The sequence below is a fragment of the Aspergillus clavatus genome, genomic scaffold (genome assembly GCF_000002715.2).
Source record: "Aspergillus clavatus NRRL 1 1099423829791 genomic scaffold, whole genome shotgun sequence".
NCBI lineage: Eukaryota > Fungi > Ascomycota > Eurotiomycetes > Eurotiales > Aspergillaceae > Aspergillus > Aspergillus clavatus.
This window is the reverse complement of record NW_001517108.1, coordinates 1,144,925-1,158,543: the sequence shown is the minus strand read 5'-3', so window position 1 is coordinate 1,158,543 and position 13,619 is coordinate 1,144,925. Positions and strand designations below refer to the sequence as shown.

The 13,619-nt window shown below is 45.9% G+C and overlaps 6 protein-coding genes across 6 annotated transcripts; 2 read left to right on the top strand and 4 right to left on the bottom strand.

Moving 5' to 3' along the window:
• Positions 1-1,708: 1,708 nt before the first annotated feature.
• Positions 1,709-2,968, top strand: ACLA_071630 (uncharacterized protein; the record flags this gene model as incomplete). Its single annotated transcript, XM_001275555.1, has 5 exons — positions 1,709-1,926; positions 1,978-2,092; positions 2,359-2,614; positions 2,736-2,863; positions 2,927-2,968. 5 exons carry the CDS (start codon positions 1,709-1,711, stop codon positions 2,966-2,968), a joined length of 759 nt encoding a protein of 252 aa, XP_001275556.1.
• A 458-nt stretch (positions 2,969-3,426) lies between these two features.
• On the bottom strand, positions 3,427-5,880 carry ACLA_071620 (polyprenyl synthetase family protein; the record flags this gene model as incomplete). Its single annotated transcript, XM_001275554.1, has 8 exons — positions 3,427-3,738; positions 3,790-4,037; positions 4,094-4,257; positions 4,314-4,468; positions 4,512-5,148; positions 5,195-5,448; positions 5,500-5,528; positions 5,577-5,880. 8 exons carry the CDS (start codon positions 5,878-5,880, stop codon positions 3,427-3,429), a joined length of 2,103 nt encoding a protein of 700 aa, XP_001275555.1.
• A 1,517-nt stretch (positions 5,881-7,397) lies between these two features.
• On the bottom strand, positions 7,398-7,704 carry ACLA_071610 (uncharacterized protein; the record flags this gene model as incomplete). Its single annotated transcript, XM_001275553.1, has 2 exons — positions 7,398-7,473; positions 7,544-7,704. The coding sequence occupies 2 exons, from the start codon at positions 7,702-7,704 to the stop codon at positions 7,398-7,400; spliced, it is 237 nt and encodes a 78-aa protein (XP_001275554.1).
• A 725-nt stretch (positions 7,705-8,429) lies between these two features.
• ACLA_071600 (uncharacterized protein) lies at positions 8,430-8,850 on the top strand (the record flags this gene model as incomplete). Its single annotated transcript, XM_001275552.1, has 2 exons — positions 8,430-8,434; positions 8,481-8,850. The coding sequence occupies 2 exons, from the start codon at positions 8,430-8,432 to the stop codon at positions 8,848-8,850; spliced, it is 375 nt and encodes a 124-aa protein (XP_001275553.1).
• Positions 8,851-9,376: 526 nt separating this feature from the next.
• On the bottom strand, positions 9,377-11,295 carry ACLA_071590 (HET domain protein; the record flags this gene model as incomplete). Its single annotated transcript, XM_001275551.1, has 2 exons — positions 9,377-9,505; positions 9,556-11,295. 2 exons carry the CDS (start codon positions 11,293-11,295, stop codon positions 9,377-9,379), a joined length of 1,869 nt encoding a protein of 622 aa, XP_001275552.1.
• Positions 11,296-11,546: 251 nt separating this feature from the next.
• ACLA_071580 (putative MFS monocarboxylate transporter) lies at positions 11,547-13,012 on the bottom strand (the record flags this gene model as incomplete). The annotated part of the gene is made up of 2 exons (XM_001275550.1): positions 11,547-12,846; positions 12,891-13,012. The coding sequence occupies 2 exons, from the start codon at positions 13,010-13,012 to the stop codon at positions 11,547-11,549; spliced, it is 1,422 nt and encodes a 473-aa protein (XP_001275551.1).
• Between the last annotated feature and the right edge of the window lie 607 nt (positions 13,013-13,619).

The following is a 13,619-nucleotide window of genomic DNA, read 5'->3' as shown; positions in this document are numbered from 1 at the left end:
ACCCTTCCTTATTATAATTAAAGTAGATCTATAAGATGCTAAAGATATAAAACTATAGGCCTTACCTCTTTATAAATAAGGTAATTATAGTAGATCCTATTATCTCTATCTTCTTAATAGTAATATAATTAATATAGTTTATAAGGGGCTTCCCTAAGTTCCTAAGGCCTTAATAATTCTTATCTTTATATAAGGAGTCTTAATAAGTATTTTATTTTATATTTAGATATAGTCTTATAAGTAGGAAGACTATCTCTTTCTTAGATTTTAGAAATTCTAAATATTTATAGATCTTCTGCCTAAATACTATAGAGAAGAACTTAAAGAAGAGGTATAATTATATCTTCTTTATATTTTTTATATTATTCTTAATTTTAATCTATTACTTATACTACCTCTACTAATATATATAGTCTATTTCTTTTTTATAAGATCTTATTTAAAATATTTATAATTATACTTTCTATTTATAATTCTCTAAATTACTTAATTATAATTTTAGAAAAGTATAGAGGCCTTTTTATTCTTAATTATAAAAGTTCTTAAATATCTTACTTTATTAAAGATTAAAGAGAATATAGTCTAGATAAGCTATTATAATCTTAGTATATTTTTTTTATTCTAGTTATTAGTCTTTATAGTAGACTCCTAACTTATAATAAAGACTTAATATATTATATAGTTATAGATTAAGTATCTCTCTAACTTAAATAAAGATTAGATTTAGATATTAGTCTTCTTTATAAATAATAAGAATAGTTTCTTTTATTTCTAGCTTTATAGATACTTTTTAAGGCCTATACCTAGATTATTATAAAGCTTCTAGATTTCTTATAAAAGCTATAATTCCTATTATAGATACTCTTTTATAGAGATTATTTTTATTAACTTTAGATTTATTAGAATAAGAGAGTCTTATAAATCTAGCTTATTCTTAGAGTCTTTCTCTTTATAGATTATCTCTTTTCCTACTATCTAACTTTATATAGTTATAGAGGAGGGTTTATTAAATAGTTTAAATCTAACTAACTTCTTTTATAATATTATTTTCTTAATAGACTAGTTTTAAAGGTTAAGTAATAAAATATAAGGATCTATAATCTATAAGAATTAGAAACTAGTATAAAAAAAGAATATTTATAATTAGATTTAAAGATAGGTATCCTTATTTATAGAGATTATTACTAAACTTTAGAGTTTAGTAGTTATAGGCAGGGTTTATATCTTTATATATTATGTGACTATTCATTCATATGACCTCTTATGAGGAGCCTTCTCATTAATAGGCTCCTCTGTGAAGGTAGCTTTAATATAATACATAATGGACCTTCGCGATCCTTACATATATCCTTCTCTTATTCTCTTACCCTAGCTCCTTTCTAGTAGATATAAATAAGGGGATGACTATACTAGTTAGTATACATTATACTATGCCTATTTAGGCATAGTAAGTAAGTATATCACTGATATAGTGAATACCACACTACAACACCTGATCTTAGAAGAGCTGTTGTTAGTACAGACTTAAATCTAAGCACAAGCGGGTTGCATACCTCGAGTAGTTTTTTATATCCTTCTTGAATGGAAAAAAGACATGAGACCATACATTTTGAGTGCACTTGTTCGCTCATCCGCACATTCAACACTGTTCTCAAGTCATTTCCGCTATTCGCGACTCATTTCACAGCTTGTTTGCCAACGCCGGAAAATGGCTTCTACTCCCTTGTCCCAACCACGAGAATTTCCGACATCAGGTTTTACCGTTCTGGATTCCTCTAGAGACTTTGAAGAAGAAACACTGCCTGGATATGTGAAGGAACGCTACTATCCAGTTCGCATTGGCGAAGTTTTCCGGTCTCGCTATCAGGTCGTGACGAAACTGGGCTTTGGCTCATCCTCGACAGTATGGCTATGTCGAGATCTATGGTAAGTAAGCACGCTTGCACTATTGAAAGAAATGAAGTTGATATGATGAAGTGATGGACAGTACCTGGTTCTAAAGGTTCATGCTCGTACGATGCGGAAGCCGTCAGAAGTGCAGATTTCGAATCACTTGAAGGCGGTCCACGATGCTCATGGCGTTGAGAAATATGTACGACTTGTTCATGACTCATTCCAAGTTTCTGGACCGCATGGGACTCATTCGTGTATTATCCATGAACCCGCTGGAATCGATATTCGTGATTACATACATTGCCTAGAAGGTGATGCTTTAACAGAGGAACGTCTTCGGCCTGCCCTTCGATTTGTACTCATTGCTCTAAATTACCTCCATCAGTGTAAAGTTATCCATACCGGTGAGAATTGATATGAATCAGTCTACTAGTTCATGAAGCTTATGTTATCTCAGATGTTCAGCCAAATAATATTCTTTTAGGCATTGATGATAAAACGGTCCTTGCTTACATGGAGGAAGACGAGATAACCAACCCGGCACCACGAAAATTTCTTGATGATCGCACGATTTATGCTACACGTGCTATGCCTCTGACGAGCGGGGAGCCAATCCTTGCTGATCTTGGAGAAGCGCGACTGGCTGAGGAGAGACAAACTGGTCTCATAATGCCAGACGTGTATAGAGCGCCAGAAGTCATGCTTGGCATGGACTGGGATAGTAAGGTAGACATATGGGCAATAGGTCAGACTGTAAGATCGTTAACTTTTTGACTCTATGATTCCTGCTGATATCGCACCTCTTAGGCATGGACATTGTTTGAGCAAGGACACCTTTTCAGGAGCCAAAACCTGGACACTCAAAGCGGCCAAGCTCGACGTTTTGCGGAAATGGTTTCGCTCCTGGGACCACCTCCTGTTGAATTTCTCAGGCGAAGTAAACAACGCCTTAAATTCTGGGATGAGGAAGGTAAGGATTGCTGGCCTTCAGTGTTATTGGCTTACAATTAACCTCGTTCCTAATTTCTTGCAGGTAATTGGAAGAGTTCGGAAGAGATTCCTCAACAGTCTCTAGAAAGTCGTGAGTCTCGACTAAAAGGCGATAACCAGAGGCTTTTCCTCGAGTTTCTACGGAAAACGTTGTGTTGGTTGCCTGAGGAAAGACCAACTGCGAAACAGCTCTTGTTGGATAAGTGGTTAAGAGGAGATGATTATTGAAAAATGATTTGTTGATAGTGATGTCTTCAGCTGTTCGGTTCTCAATTATTCTTCATACTGACTGCAAAGTGCCACTGCCAGGCAATTCAATTTACCGTCAGTATCCCCGTGGCATCTCTTCCCACCAAGGTTTACCTCTGTTACTGTGGAATTTGCCGCCACACGCAGAGAATGAATGGGGATGTCTGGCGTGTTGGAGCTTGCTGGGAATTGGGTGTATGGAAACCCTCGGCCGTCTAGTGTGGTATGATAGATACAATTGTGAATACGAAGCATCCACATTGAATTGAACCATCTCGACAGTCTTAGCTGAAACTATAGCTTCAATGAAAGTATCAGACACCTCAGTTGTTTATTCTGACCCATTTTCTCTTCCAGTCTGTCCAATGTCTCGACGATGGACGTGAATAGTTCATCGAGCACCTCAGAGGCATATGTAAGACTCTCACACTCCTTCATCTCTGTGAGAACATAGAGCTTGTCCGCATGAGAGATATCGCCGTTCTGTCGGTCATAGATGAGCTTGAACAAGGTATTCGCCTTGGAACTATGCTGGAGCAAGTGGATGATTGGAAAGGAGAACTTTCCTTCGGAAAGGTCATCGCAGAAGCCTTTCTTGGCCGTGTACTTCTCCCGTCAGCCATACTGTCTCCGATACAAACACCCTCGGGAATTTACCTCGTCTGATGCCAAATTTTGATGATCGTCACGGATCTGGTAGTACCTCCCCATCAACGTCACCAGATGTTCCAGGTCCGAATCAACAGCAGTCGAGGACAGGCTACCCATGGCTCGGAGGACCAGTCGAAAGAATCCGCCGGTTTTGTGGTCGACCATAGTCAGATATTCGTTCACAGTCGGGCGGGCCTGAATGAATGTCCAGTGGAGATCAAGCGCTTGGCCCCGCGCCAGGGTTTTGATTTCGTCTACCAAATTAGAATCCTTTCTCTGTTATTTTCCCGGCAAAATGTTCAGGACGCACCGAGGACTATGTTTAGACAGTCAGGCCCGAGATGCTCAAGCACTAGGCTCACTGCCTCCGCGTGCAGAAAGGTGGCGCTGTTGACCGTCTGTCCGACTCCGAATTTTACATGTGCTGCCGGCTGGCCGCGACGAAGGGCCGAGCCGTCCTCGATATCATCGAGTCTATACAGTCAGTGGTTATGATCTTGAGTTGAGTGCTTAGCTTCGGAGTAGCATACAGGAGTGTTGAATTGAACAGCATGACCGCGATTTTCGTTAATATGGCGATGTGCTCATCGCGCAGATTAAACCACGCCCGGAGACAGTCGATAAACCTGCCGAGTGTGTTCTTACCTGGCAGCGACTTGATGTAATCGAACGGTGCCATGCAAATCTACGCTGTTAGCATATACTGTTGCAAAGTTAGAGAGACAAACCTTATCTGCGTCAGCAGGTTGGAAGCGCGCGAAGATATCGCCTTTTGTAGAGTGGCTATTCGTCGCCAGAACCGTCTGGGCTTCGGAAACTGCTGTGCGTCCAATAACTTCAGAGAGAGGGCAGCTTCCATCTAGGTTTGCTGGAGAGGGATAACCCTCGAGTCGCAATAAGTGCTCCCTTCGCGGCTGGAGCAGCCGAGCTCGATCCTCAATCGTGGTCGTCATGCCTTCATTGCGATACCGCGAACTCTGAGACTGCCAGTAATTTCCCCCACCAACAGCCAGAATGAAGAGAACCACATACGAGCGGATGTTATCCGACTTGGGAGCATCGGAGGCTTCCCATGCTTCATAATGCTGCATAAGCTGTTTCTCTGCGGCAAGTACCTCCTGCTTTAAGATGTCTCCCGCTTCCTCCTCGGAATATCCATATTCGGTCATCAGCAGCGCCATGGCGTTGTGGATTGCATCTAGCGTTCCAGACTTCATATGTTCATCGAACTCGCGATGGAAGCTGTAATAGTCGTTTGATAACGAGCCGCTCATCACCCCGTAATCGAGTATTGGCGCCACCGACTGCTTTTCCTCTTCCGTGATTCGAAGACCTTGTATCAGAGCAACTAGACCCCATGCAGGCCTGTCCATCTTAGTGACTGTCTTGAAACGAGGACAGGCTGACTTACCTGATAGTGGAACTGGCCATGCGTGCTTTTTTATACTCCTCAAATGAAACCCCAGACTGGATGCTTGTGGCTTGCGCCATGATGGTCTCGATAAAGGTCTTGAGAATGAGCGTTCTGAGCTCCGGTGTGCTTTCCAGTAGGGACTCGATATTGGAGATGAATGTCTTGTTGACATCTGCATCGAAGTGTGGTGCTTCATTGAGTTTCCACATTCTCAAAAGACCCAGTGTTGCATCTGTGAGAGCATCCCGTTTCTGCAGATAATTTAGCAAGGAAATCGATCCGAACTCGGAAGTCTTACTTACATTCTTGATATCCAGCGTATCGATTGCATCTATCACATTAATATTGAACATGCAACTACTATGAGAAATTTACTCACCATCATAATGCAGTAACGATTCACACATCTCCGTAAGCAACGGAACAAGAATAGGAGGCCATTCCGGTGCGGTCCAGGAAATCATATGACCCGTAGAAGTAACACATCCCTTCTGGACAAGGGAGTTGAAGTCCACACCAAGTGAATCTGCTGTTCTTCTGACCACAGCAAGCGATGTAGCGACAGCCGCATCGTGGAAGCGGGACTTGCGATATGGCAGACTGTTGAAGAATGTTGAAGGGGGTTGTTCATTTGGATCTGGGGGATCTGAATAAAGAAACGGATAATCCGGAAAGGCAGACATCTTTGGCAGAATATTGAATACGAGCGAGATTTTTCTTATGACTCAACTACTGGGGTACAGTATTGTTGTTTATATCCAGTGCCCTCTGCCTGAAAAAGCAATGTGAAGCTGAAGGCCAGCGGTTAACGATTCGCGGGTGTTAGGCTGGATGCAGGATATTCCTCATGGCTTGGGCAAACATGCAAATGGAATGATTTTAGAGTCTGGAGCTAAGCGAATTCCTACTTTGATCTGCATTAAAAATAGGAAAGGCTCGATCCAGCATACCCTGTCTATCTACCCGTTCCGAAGGTGAAGAGTTGGTGTTTAGGGCTGGCTGAAATACGAAGATGATCAGTCAGTCTGACATCTTAAGTGATCCAGAATGCATATTCTTTTTTTTTCTTTAAAAAAAAAATCAAATGATATCCAATTTCTGGGGCTATGACCCCTGATTATTGCGAAGCAACCCTATGCATAAATGCGCAAAGAACAAAACTCATAGCTAAGATTCCCTATCTATCTAGTCTATTCAAGATTTCTGTGAGATCCTGGCATATTCTACTCCATACACTTGACAAAGTTATAACTCTACACTGTATTCTTAATATACCTAACTCGTAGGAGAAACTAGATGAGACCCATGTGTACTCGAGCAGGTGAAGTGAAGTCGCCAACTTGAACCATAATAACCCTTGTGACAGTCGCAAATACCCCAGCAGTGGCTGATAGAAGTATGCCACTTCTCTCTCTCGCGTCAAATATAGGTCGTGATCTCTCTTTCTTACCCTCTTCAAGCATGCATCTACCGTACAGTAGACTATACATAGCTTGCTACTTCAATGATTTACTGGCATGGACGACTAGATCTGCTTTGCACGCCTTCAGATGTCCTCAACTCACCCCAGCACCCAGCAGGCTGGGAGTGTCTATTCTCTTGGTATAAAGAATGAATGTCCATAGTAGTATCTCTTTACCAATCTCAATCAAATCCATGGATGAGCAACTTCTACATACCCACGGCGTCCATACTACTAGCGCATGACGCCGAGCTTACAAGTAGACTGTCCTCTGTATATAGTCAATTCTTCGGAATGAGAAATTTCTCGACCCTGCATCACAGATTGCAGCAGCTCCGACATGGCTTCGTGCATCAAATTCCTGGCCAACAGGCTTCTGCCTCGGCCAAAGCGACCTCGACAGTCACCAGAAAAAAAAGATGTTGTAACCCAAAGCGATGAATATTTCAAAGACCTCCACAATATCTGGAATCTGGTGTATGAAATGGACAGACCATATTTGAGTCTCCAAGCTCTTGACTCTTTACATATCAAATGCCACAGTCTACCATTGAACCATGACGGCTCCTATGGACCATCAAGCTCAAACCATCTGCAGTTCTTCTCTCCGATGCCACTCGAACAGCTCCGAGCGTATAACATTGATACTGATGACGAAGATACAAGAGAGAGACACCGAGAAGAGGAGGATTTCTGGGCTGGTGAAGACATATATGAACTAGACACACTATCTGAATGCTATTTGATGTGCGATTTCATGTCGTTCAGGTTTGCCTCGTGTGCGATGAGGACAAGTGATGCGAGAAAGGTTAAACTCAAAGAGCTAACAGACTGGAAGCGAAGGTATGAGCCAACTGTTTTTTTGGTTTCGTACAAGTCCTAACCTAACGCATATAGTGGTCTCGGAAGTGGTATCATCCACGAAATCTTCCACGATGACATCTTGCACCATAGTCGATGGTTTCCACGCGATGCCTGGCAGGCCTGGAATCCACGGGACCAGCCTCATGTTATGCTCACCCTGGCGCATGGGCTTGTAGGCCATAACGACGATCTGTTGCAAGCAGAGGTCCTCACGATTGTCTCGGTCATGTTAAGCAGGTATTCGAGTCGGCGGCTTCGAAAGCACACCACTATACCGGTGAGTTTGTCATTTGGTTAATTAGTTTACTAGGAGCTAATGGATATACAGGTCTTGCTTCTGTCCTTTATGGGTGCAAAACGCGGCAGAATCCTGCAGGCATACTTTGTTGATGGGCATTTAGTGATTCATAAGTCTCGCCTATATTCTTTCGCAACACCACATGTTGCCAAACGGTCAATGCGACTTTTCTTGCAGTTCATGTGCAGTAGTATGGGAGGTGATACGGCGATCATCGGAGAGTCAATGCTGCAGAAAGTAGATGCGGTTGTTGAGAAGTAGAAACATGATATTTGAGTAACTTGCTTCATGATCATTCTATGTCCAACCAAACTATCGTATTCCGATGAAAGGACGGGGTTTATGAAAACCAACAATGGGTACGTTGATTCCTTTAAAATTCAATCATCGGTGGGACCATGTGGAAGGTGCTCTACTGAAGTGCCTACTCTAGTTGAGTTGCTTTGATGAAGAGTAGGAGAAAGCAACAGCCAGCAGTCGCAACCACCACGTTCCCAGTCTATATGATCACCACAATACTCATCGTCCAGACCATTCCCAGTTTCAACCTTCATTTGTCTCAGGTATCAGCTTAAACACTCACTCCGAAGAACTCAAATCCATCTAAAATGGGGTAAGCAGTCACACAAGTCCCCGTTGAAAATTCCTAACACGCCTAGTTACACTCACTACTACACCATCCACAATACCGATAGCGTTGAATGGCAAACCGCATGGTCTCAACTAGTCGCCGACGCCCAGAGAATCGTCAACGTATCCGGCATATCGCTCGCTGGCCCTGGTCGGGAGGAACACTCCCGTCCCATCATCAACGAGGAGGATGGAATCATGCTGAATGGAGTTGGGCAAGATGGCCACGAGCCTCTGTGCATTGACAAACATGGGGTCGCAAATTTTGGGTTTATCAAAACAGCCCGCAAGCCGTACGACGCGGTGGCTGCCTGCATTTTGCTGAGAGCCTGGGTGTTGGCCCCGAATTGTATCGAGGTGGAGTATGGTGAACGATATATCGAGACGGTCCGGGAGTAAGCTGACAATTGGTGGCGCAGATCCGATGGCTCTTGGGAGGAATGGCGCCTGGCACGCGATTTATATGAGTTTATATGGCCAAATGAGACTCTTGTGTGTCCCTGGAACCAGTCTACCGGCCAATAGTCCTCAGTGTTGCACTGATATGGAGGAGCATAAGTCTTGTTGTTTACAATGGGGATGGCTGTGGGCTGGGAAATTGCAGTTGACGGTTCACATCGCTATGGTCAAAATAGGTACATTTTTATCCTTTATAGTCTAGTGTGTACGTGGAATAGAAGACATCTGGAGTTCGCCAGGATATACCGTCCATGAAGCATACGGTAGTATTGGTATGGATCTTGTAGGAAACACGCCTAACCGTTGTTGGTTCGACAACATATGCAACATCATATGTCTGCAAATACTTTAGCAAGAGCCAGATTGTGGCTTTGCAAGAATTGTCTGGTGGTTTTGTTTATGTGGCCAATGGCTGAAATGTGACCCGGCTTTTGGTCTTCTACCGTCCGCAAGAGGAATCTTCGCATCAATTATCAGGAGATTTGATCTCCTTGTATCGATGCTTCGGGTGGATTTGCTCTGATGCCGGCTTGCAATAACAACACAAATCATAGTCTCCACAGTCATGACACTTATATCGACTGCCGTAAATGCCCTTGGAAAGTCAGTATTATCAATATGCACCCCCCGTGTCTCTATACTGACCTCGCCGCAGTTATCACAGTACACTCCCGCGTGCCAAGCTGGCCGATCCTCATCGAATTCATGTCCTGCATGTGTCGTTTCCGCCGACTTGATACAATCTGAACAGTAATCGAATCCCGGACAAGTCTTGCATCGATACCGAGCTCCAAACACTGTCAGTCTGCACCCGTCGCAGACGCAATCCTTGTGCCAGGCTCCATCTTCCGGTTTTGCGATGTGCACCACCCACATTCGCTGACCCTTGACTACCTCCTCCATGATCAGGATCCGGATCGTGCTGTCGTTGAGGTTGAGCCCGTGATTTCTGTCGCCAATAAATACCCGTTCCCTCCGTGCGTCCATCCACTCGTCGTCCATAAGAGCTTCAAAGGAGTTGGGATCTCGGACTCTGGCGCCACGTTGTGCGGACCATAAAGCGCCACCGAATTGGACAACTGGGTTGAGGAGCCTGTCGAAACCGACTCGGAGATTCACCACAAAGTCCTGCCTCATCGAGTATCTGATCAATCCTGCCGTGCCTCTTTTTCCTGGAGGGATGCGGAGTTTGCGTTCTGTCTCATCCCAAGGGTGGTATGCTGTGACTTCGAAACGAGAGTTGGGGCCAGGATGGACAGGTGGGAACTGGCGAAGCCAGAATCCATACATGCGTTCGGGAGGTCTCTGCGCACCTGCAATCCTCTGTCTGACATAGACCTTCCGGTATTCTGACTCGAGATTTGACGGAAAGACTGGTAGGTCTTCCCCTTCACACATCACTCGGGCATACTGGTTGTTGTCTGGCAGCGGGGCTAGAAAAATCGCGAGTCGCTCTTGGCTGTCACCGATTTCGCAGTCCAAAGCGGCAAGATATATGTCCATACTCCACTGAACGACGGCCAGCTCGATGGTAATTCCCATGTTTGTAACGGAATATGGGGTTCGATTCAACTTGTGTTTTGATTGAACGAATGTACCGCAGCCGCGAAAATCGGCCGGCGACTGGGCCAGAAGTCCGCGGTAGCTTTCGTCCGAACTCTTCCATGCAAACAGCGTTTGGTCATCGGACTGCTTCATAATTTCCTCCTGCAGTCGGATATATGCGCGTTTCCCCTCACCGTACAGCATGGGCATGTTGATTTCGAATAATCCCAGTAGGCTGTACGCGATATCCTCGATTCTGGTAGTTACTCGGTCGGCCGCCCAGGACATGCGCTGACTGACACTGAGCTCCTGAGGCCTGATGCGTCCATCCAGTACTTCCTGCTGGATTCCGGTAATCTTCCCAATGATCTCCTTCAGATCAGATTTTGTTCCCAAGCTATGCCATTCTGCGCTGAAGAATTCCACCTGCGTTGGCGCAAGGAGCTCCTGTAACGTCCACCCACGGGTGAACCATACACTGTCCTTGAAGCTCCCCTCATCCGTAACGGAGGTCTCAAACACATCACAGAGAAAGGCATAGCAGACTTGGGCCTTGTGGTACCAATCGTACATGGAATTAAGCGATTCAGATAGCTCGGCGCTGCTGGTCTTGTCGATACAGAAGGTATCGACCCAGACATAGTCCAGACCACCACGTTGGGCTTGTGTGCAGCACGCTAAAACCTTCTCATATCCTTTCTTTCCCTGGGAAATGCCTGACTGAATGTCCTGGAAAGTGACTTCTTCGTCTTGCCAGCGATGGGAGAGAACTGCGTATGGGGGGACATCCTCGCCGAGGAACTCGGTGAGCTTCAGGGTGGAACAATTGAATAAACGCATCTTGTGTTAACACAATCAGAAGTACTTTTACAGACGGGAGGAAAGAGATCATGCGGCGCTGAGGGAATGCAAATGTCTATATATATACACGCCTGTCAGCCAAGCCGCCATCTAATGGCCTCGTATTCGTGTCATCGAACCAATTACTCCGTATCCGGCCGTGTCGATCTCATCGTTTCGCTTCACCGTCTCGCGACTGTGAGGATATATTGCAATGCTTAAATACTTATCCATATTATGCCAGCAAGACGTCAAGCCCTCCATTTCATCCTCCGCCGTCCATCCATTGCACTGATGGCCGCTTCGATTCGAACCCACGCAACACCCACCGTGGCACCCACGAGCAAGACTCCTACCAGCACACTCGTCTTGAGATACATTCTACTCATTGACCTCGTGTCCAAGTCAAGGTCCGTGCCGCCTCGTATCAGCAAGCCCGCGACTGGCGTCCCCACCAATGCCGCAAACCCACGAACCATGTAGAGAAACCCGTTCACACTCGCAAAATGCTGGACCCCGAAGAGCTCAACTAGCGTCGCCGGAAATAGACTCACATAGGCCCCCGCAAATACGCCATAGAGCATGGCAAATGCGATGAACAGAGCCTTGTCCCCAAGCACCGTGGATGGCAACCATAACCCCAGGGTGGCCATCGCGCTCATCAGCGTTGTAAACAGAAAGACGTTGATGCGGCCAGCGCGATCAGCAACATGACCGATCACTATCTTCCCAATGGCCGACGATGCATTTGAAATGGAGATGAACATTGCCCCCGTGGCAGCGGAGAATCCCAGCGCCCGGGCGTATGTTGACATGAAGTACACGGGCGCATAGTATGCGGCCCCCTGGAAGCCGGCGGAGAGGCACTGGGCGAGGAACTTTCGGGTACGCGCGACGCGCCAGTCCACTAGGGCTACTTTCAGTCGAGACGAAGTCGATGCCTGCCGGTCCAGTTGGTTCTGACGCTTTGTGCGAGGTTCCCAATCCAGCACGAGGGACGAGCCGCCCAGGAGAATCGACGACAATGCCCCAATGAGCCGCAGTGTGTTACGAAATCCGATTCGGGCATTCAAGGCGCGCAAGGCCGGTGCCCATACCACGCCACCAACCCCAGTTCCAGAGGAAATGATGCCGATTGCAAGGCCGCGGTGGGTGGTGAACCAACCGGGGGCGACTGTCACGGCCGGGATGTAGGTGAGACATGTGCCGCATCCCAGCAATACTCCCTGCGTGAGGATAAAATGCCACAGCTGCTGGCTAAAGGATGCGAGGACGTTGGCGAGAGCAAAGATGACCGCCCCGGCTAGAGTGATCTGGCGCGGGGAGTACGATTTACACCAACCGGATGCAAAGGGGGCGCCGAGCGACATCATTGACACGGCCAAAGTGCCGATAAGGTCAATCTGGGCGGGAGAAACGCCGCTGAAGGGCGTGGGGGCGGGGAGTTTGGCCATGGACTCATAGAGTTCTTGATATACACCAAAGGCGAAGTTGATACCGCAGCCTGTGAAGATCGTGACAAATGCCGCCACGACGACCAAAGCCGACTGGCTACTTCCGTCAGTTGTGGATGCTACACATATTGGGATGCTTACAATTTTGTTGGGATATCATCGTTCGATGGTTCTTCTATTTCCAAGATCGCTGGAACGGCAGGTTGCTCCGCATCGAGGCTGATGCGCGACGCATCTCGAGTGTTTGGGATAACCGAAGCCATATTATTTCATGGTTCTCGCGCTGATCGAAAGCGATGATGAGCGTCTTATATTTAGTTGGATAACCTCGGGATCGGGCGCCCACGGCATGACTCAGAGATCGTCCTCGTATCCTTCGATTTCATAGGATGAAAAATCGGAGCAAGTGAGAAATGCGAACGCTGTCACAGGTTTTGGGTCTATTCGAATGATGGCAACTCTACTCCTTCTCCTCTTTTCGCAGTTTCTACAATCATGGGATAATGTGTATTATTGGCGCAGCGCCGCGAGTGCAGGCGCATCTTCAGAAATGTGAAAATGATGATGAGTTTGGGCGTCCGTCACGCAGCGCTACAAGCGACCATAGGATCCTGAGCCATGGAAGAAACGTGAGTCTCTGGTGCAGATTTCCAGAGACCGAGCTGGAGGATGTGTCTTATGTTTGATATCGGCGATGCTTTGGGAATTAGGGCTACGGGGCTTTGCCCTTTGTCCATCAACAAAGAGACTGTGTTGACAAGGCATTTTGTGCTCTAGTCATCGTGTCTTTGATTTGAGCATTGTCTCAGAATACAAGTCTTTCGAATTGTTGCAGCGTCGAAAGGACGCAATAACAATGTCCTTGTCTTG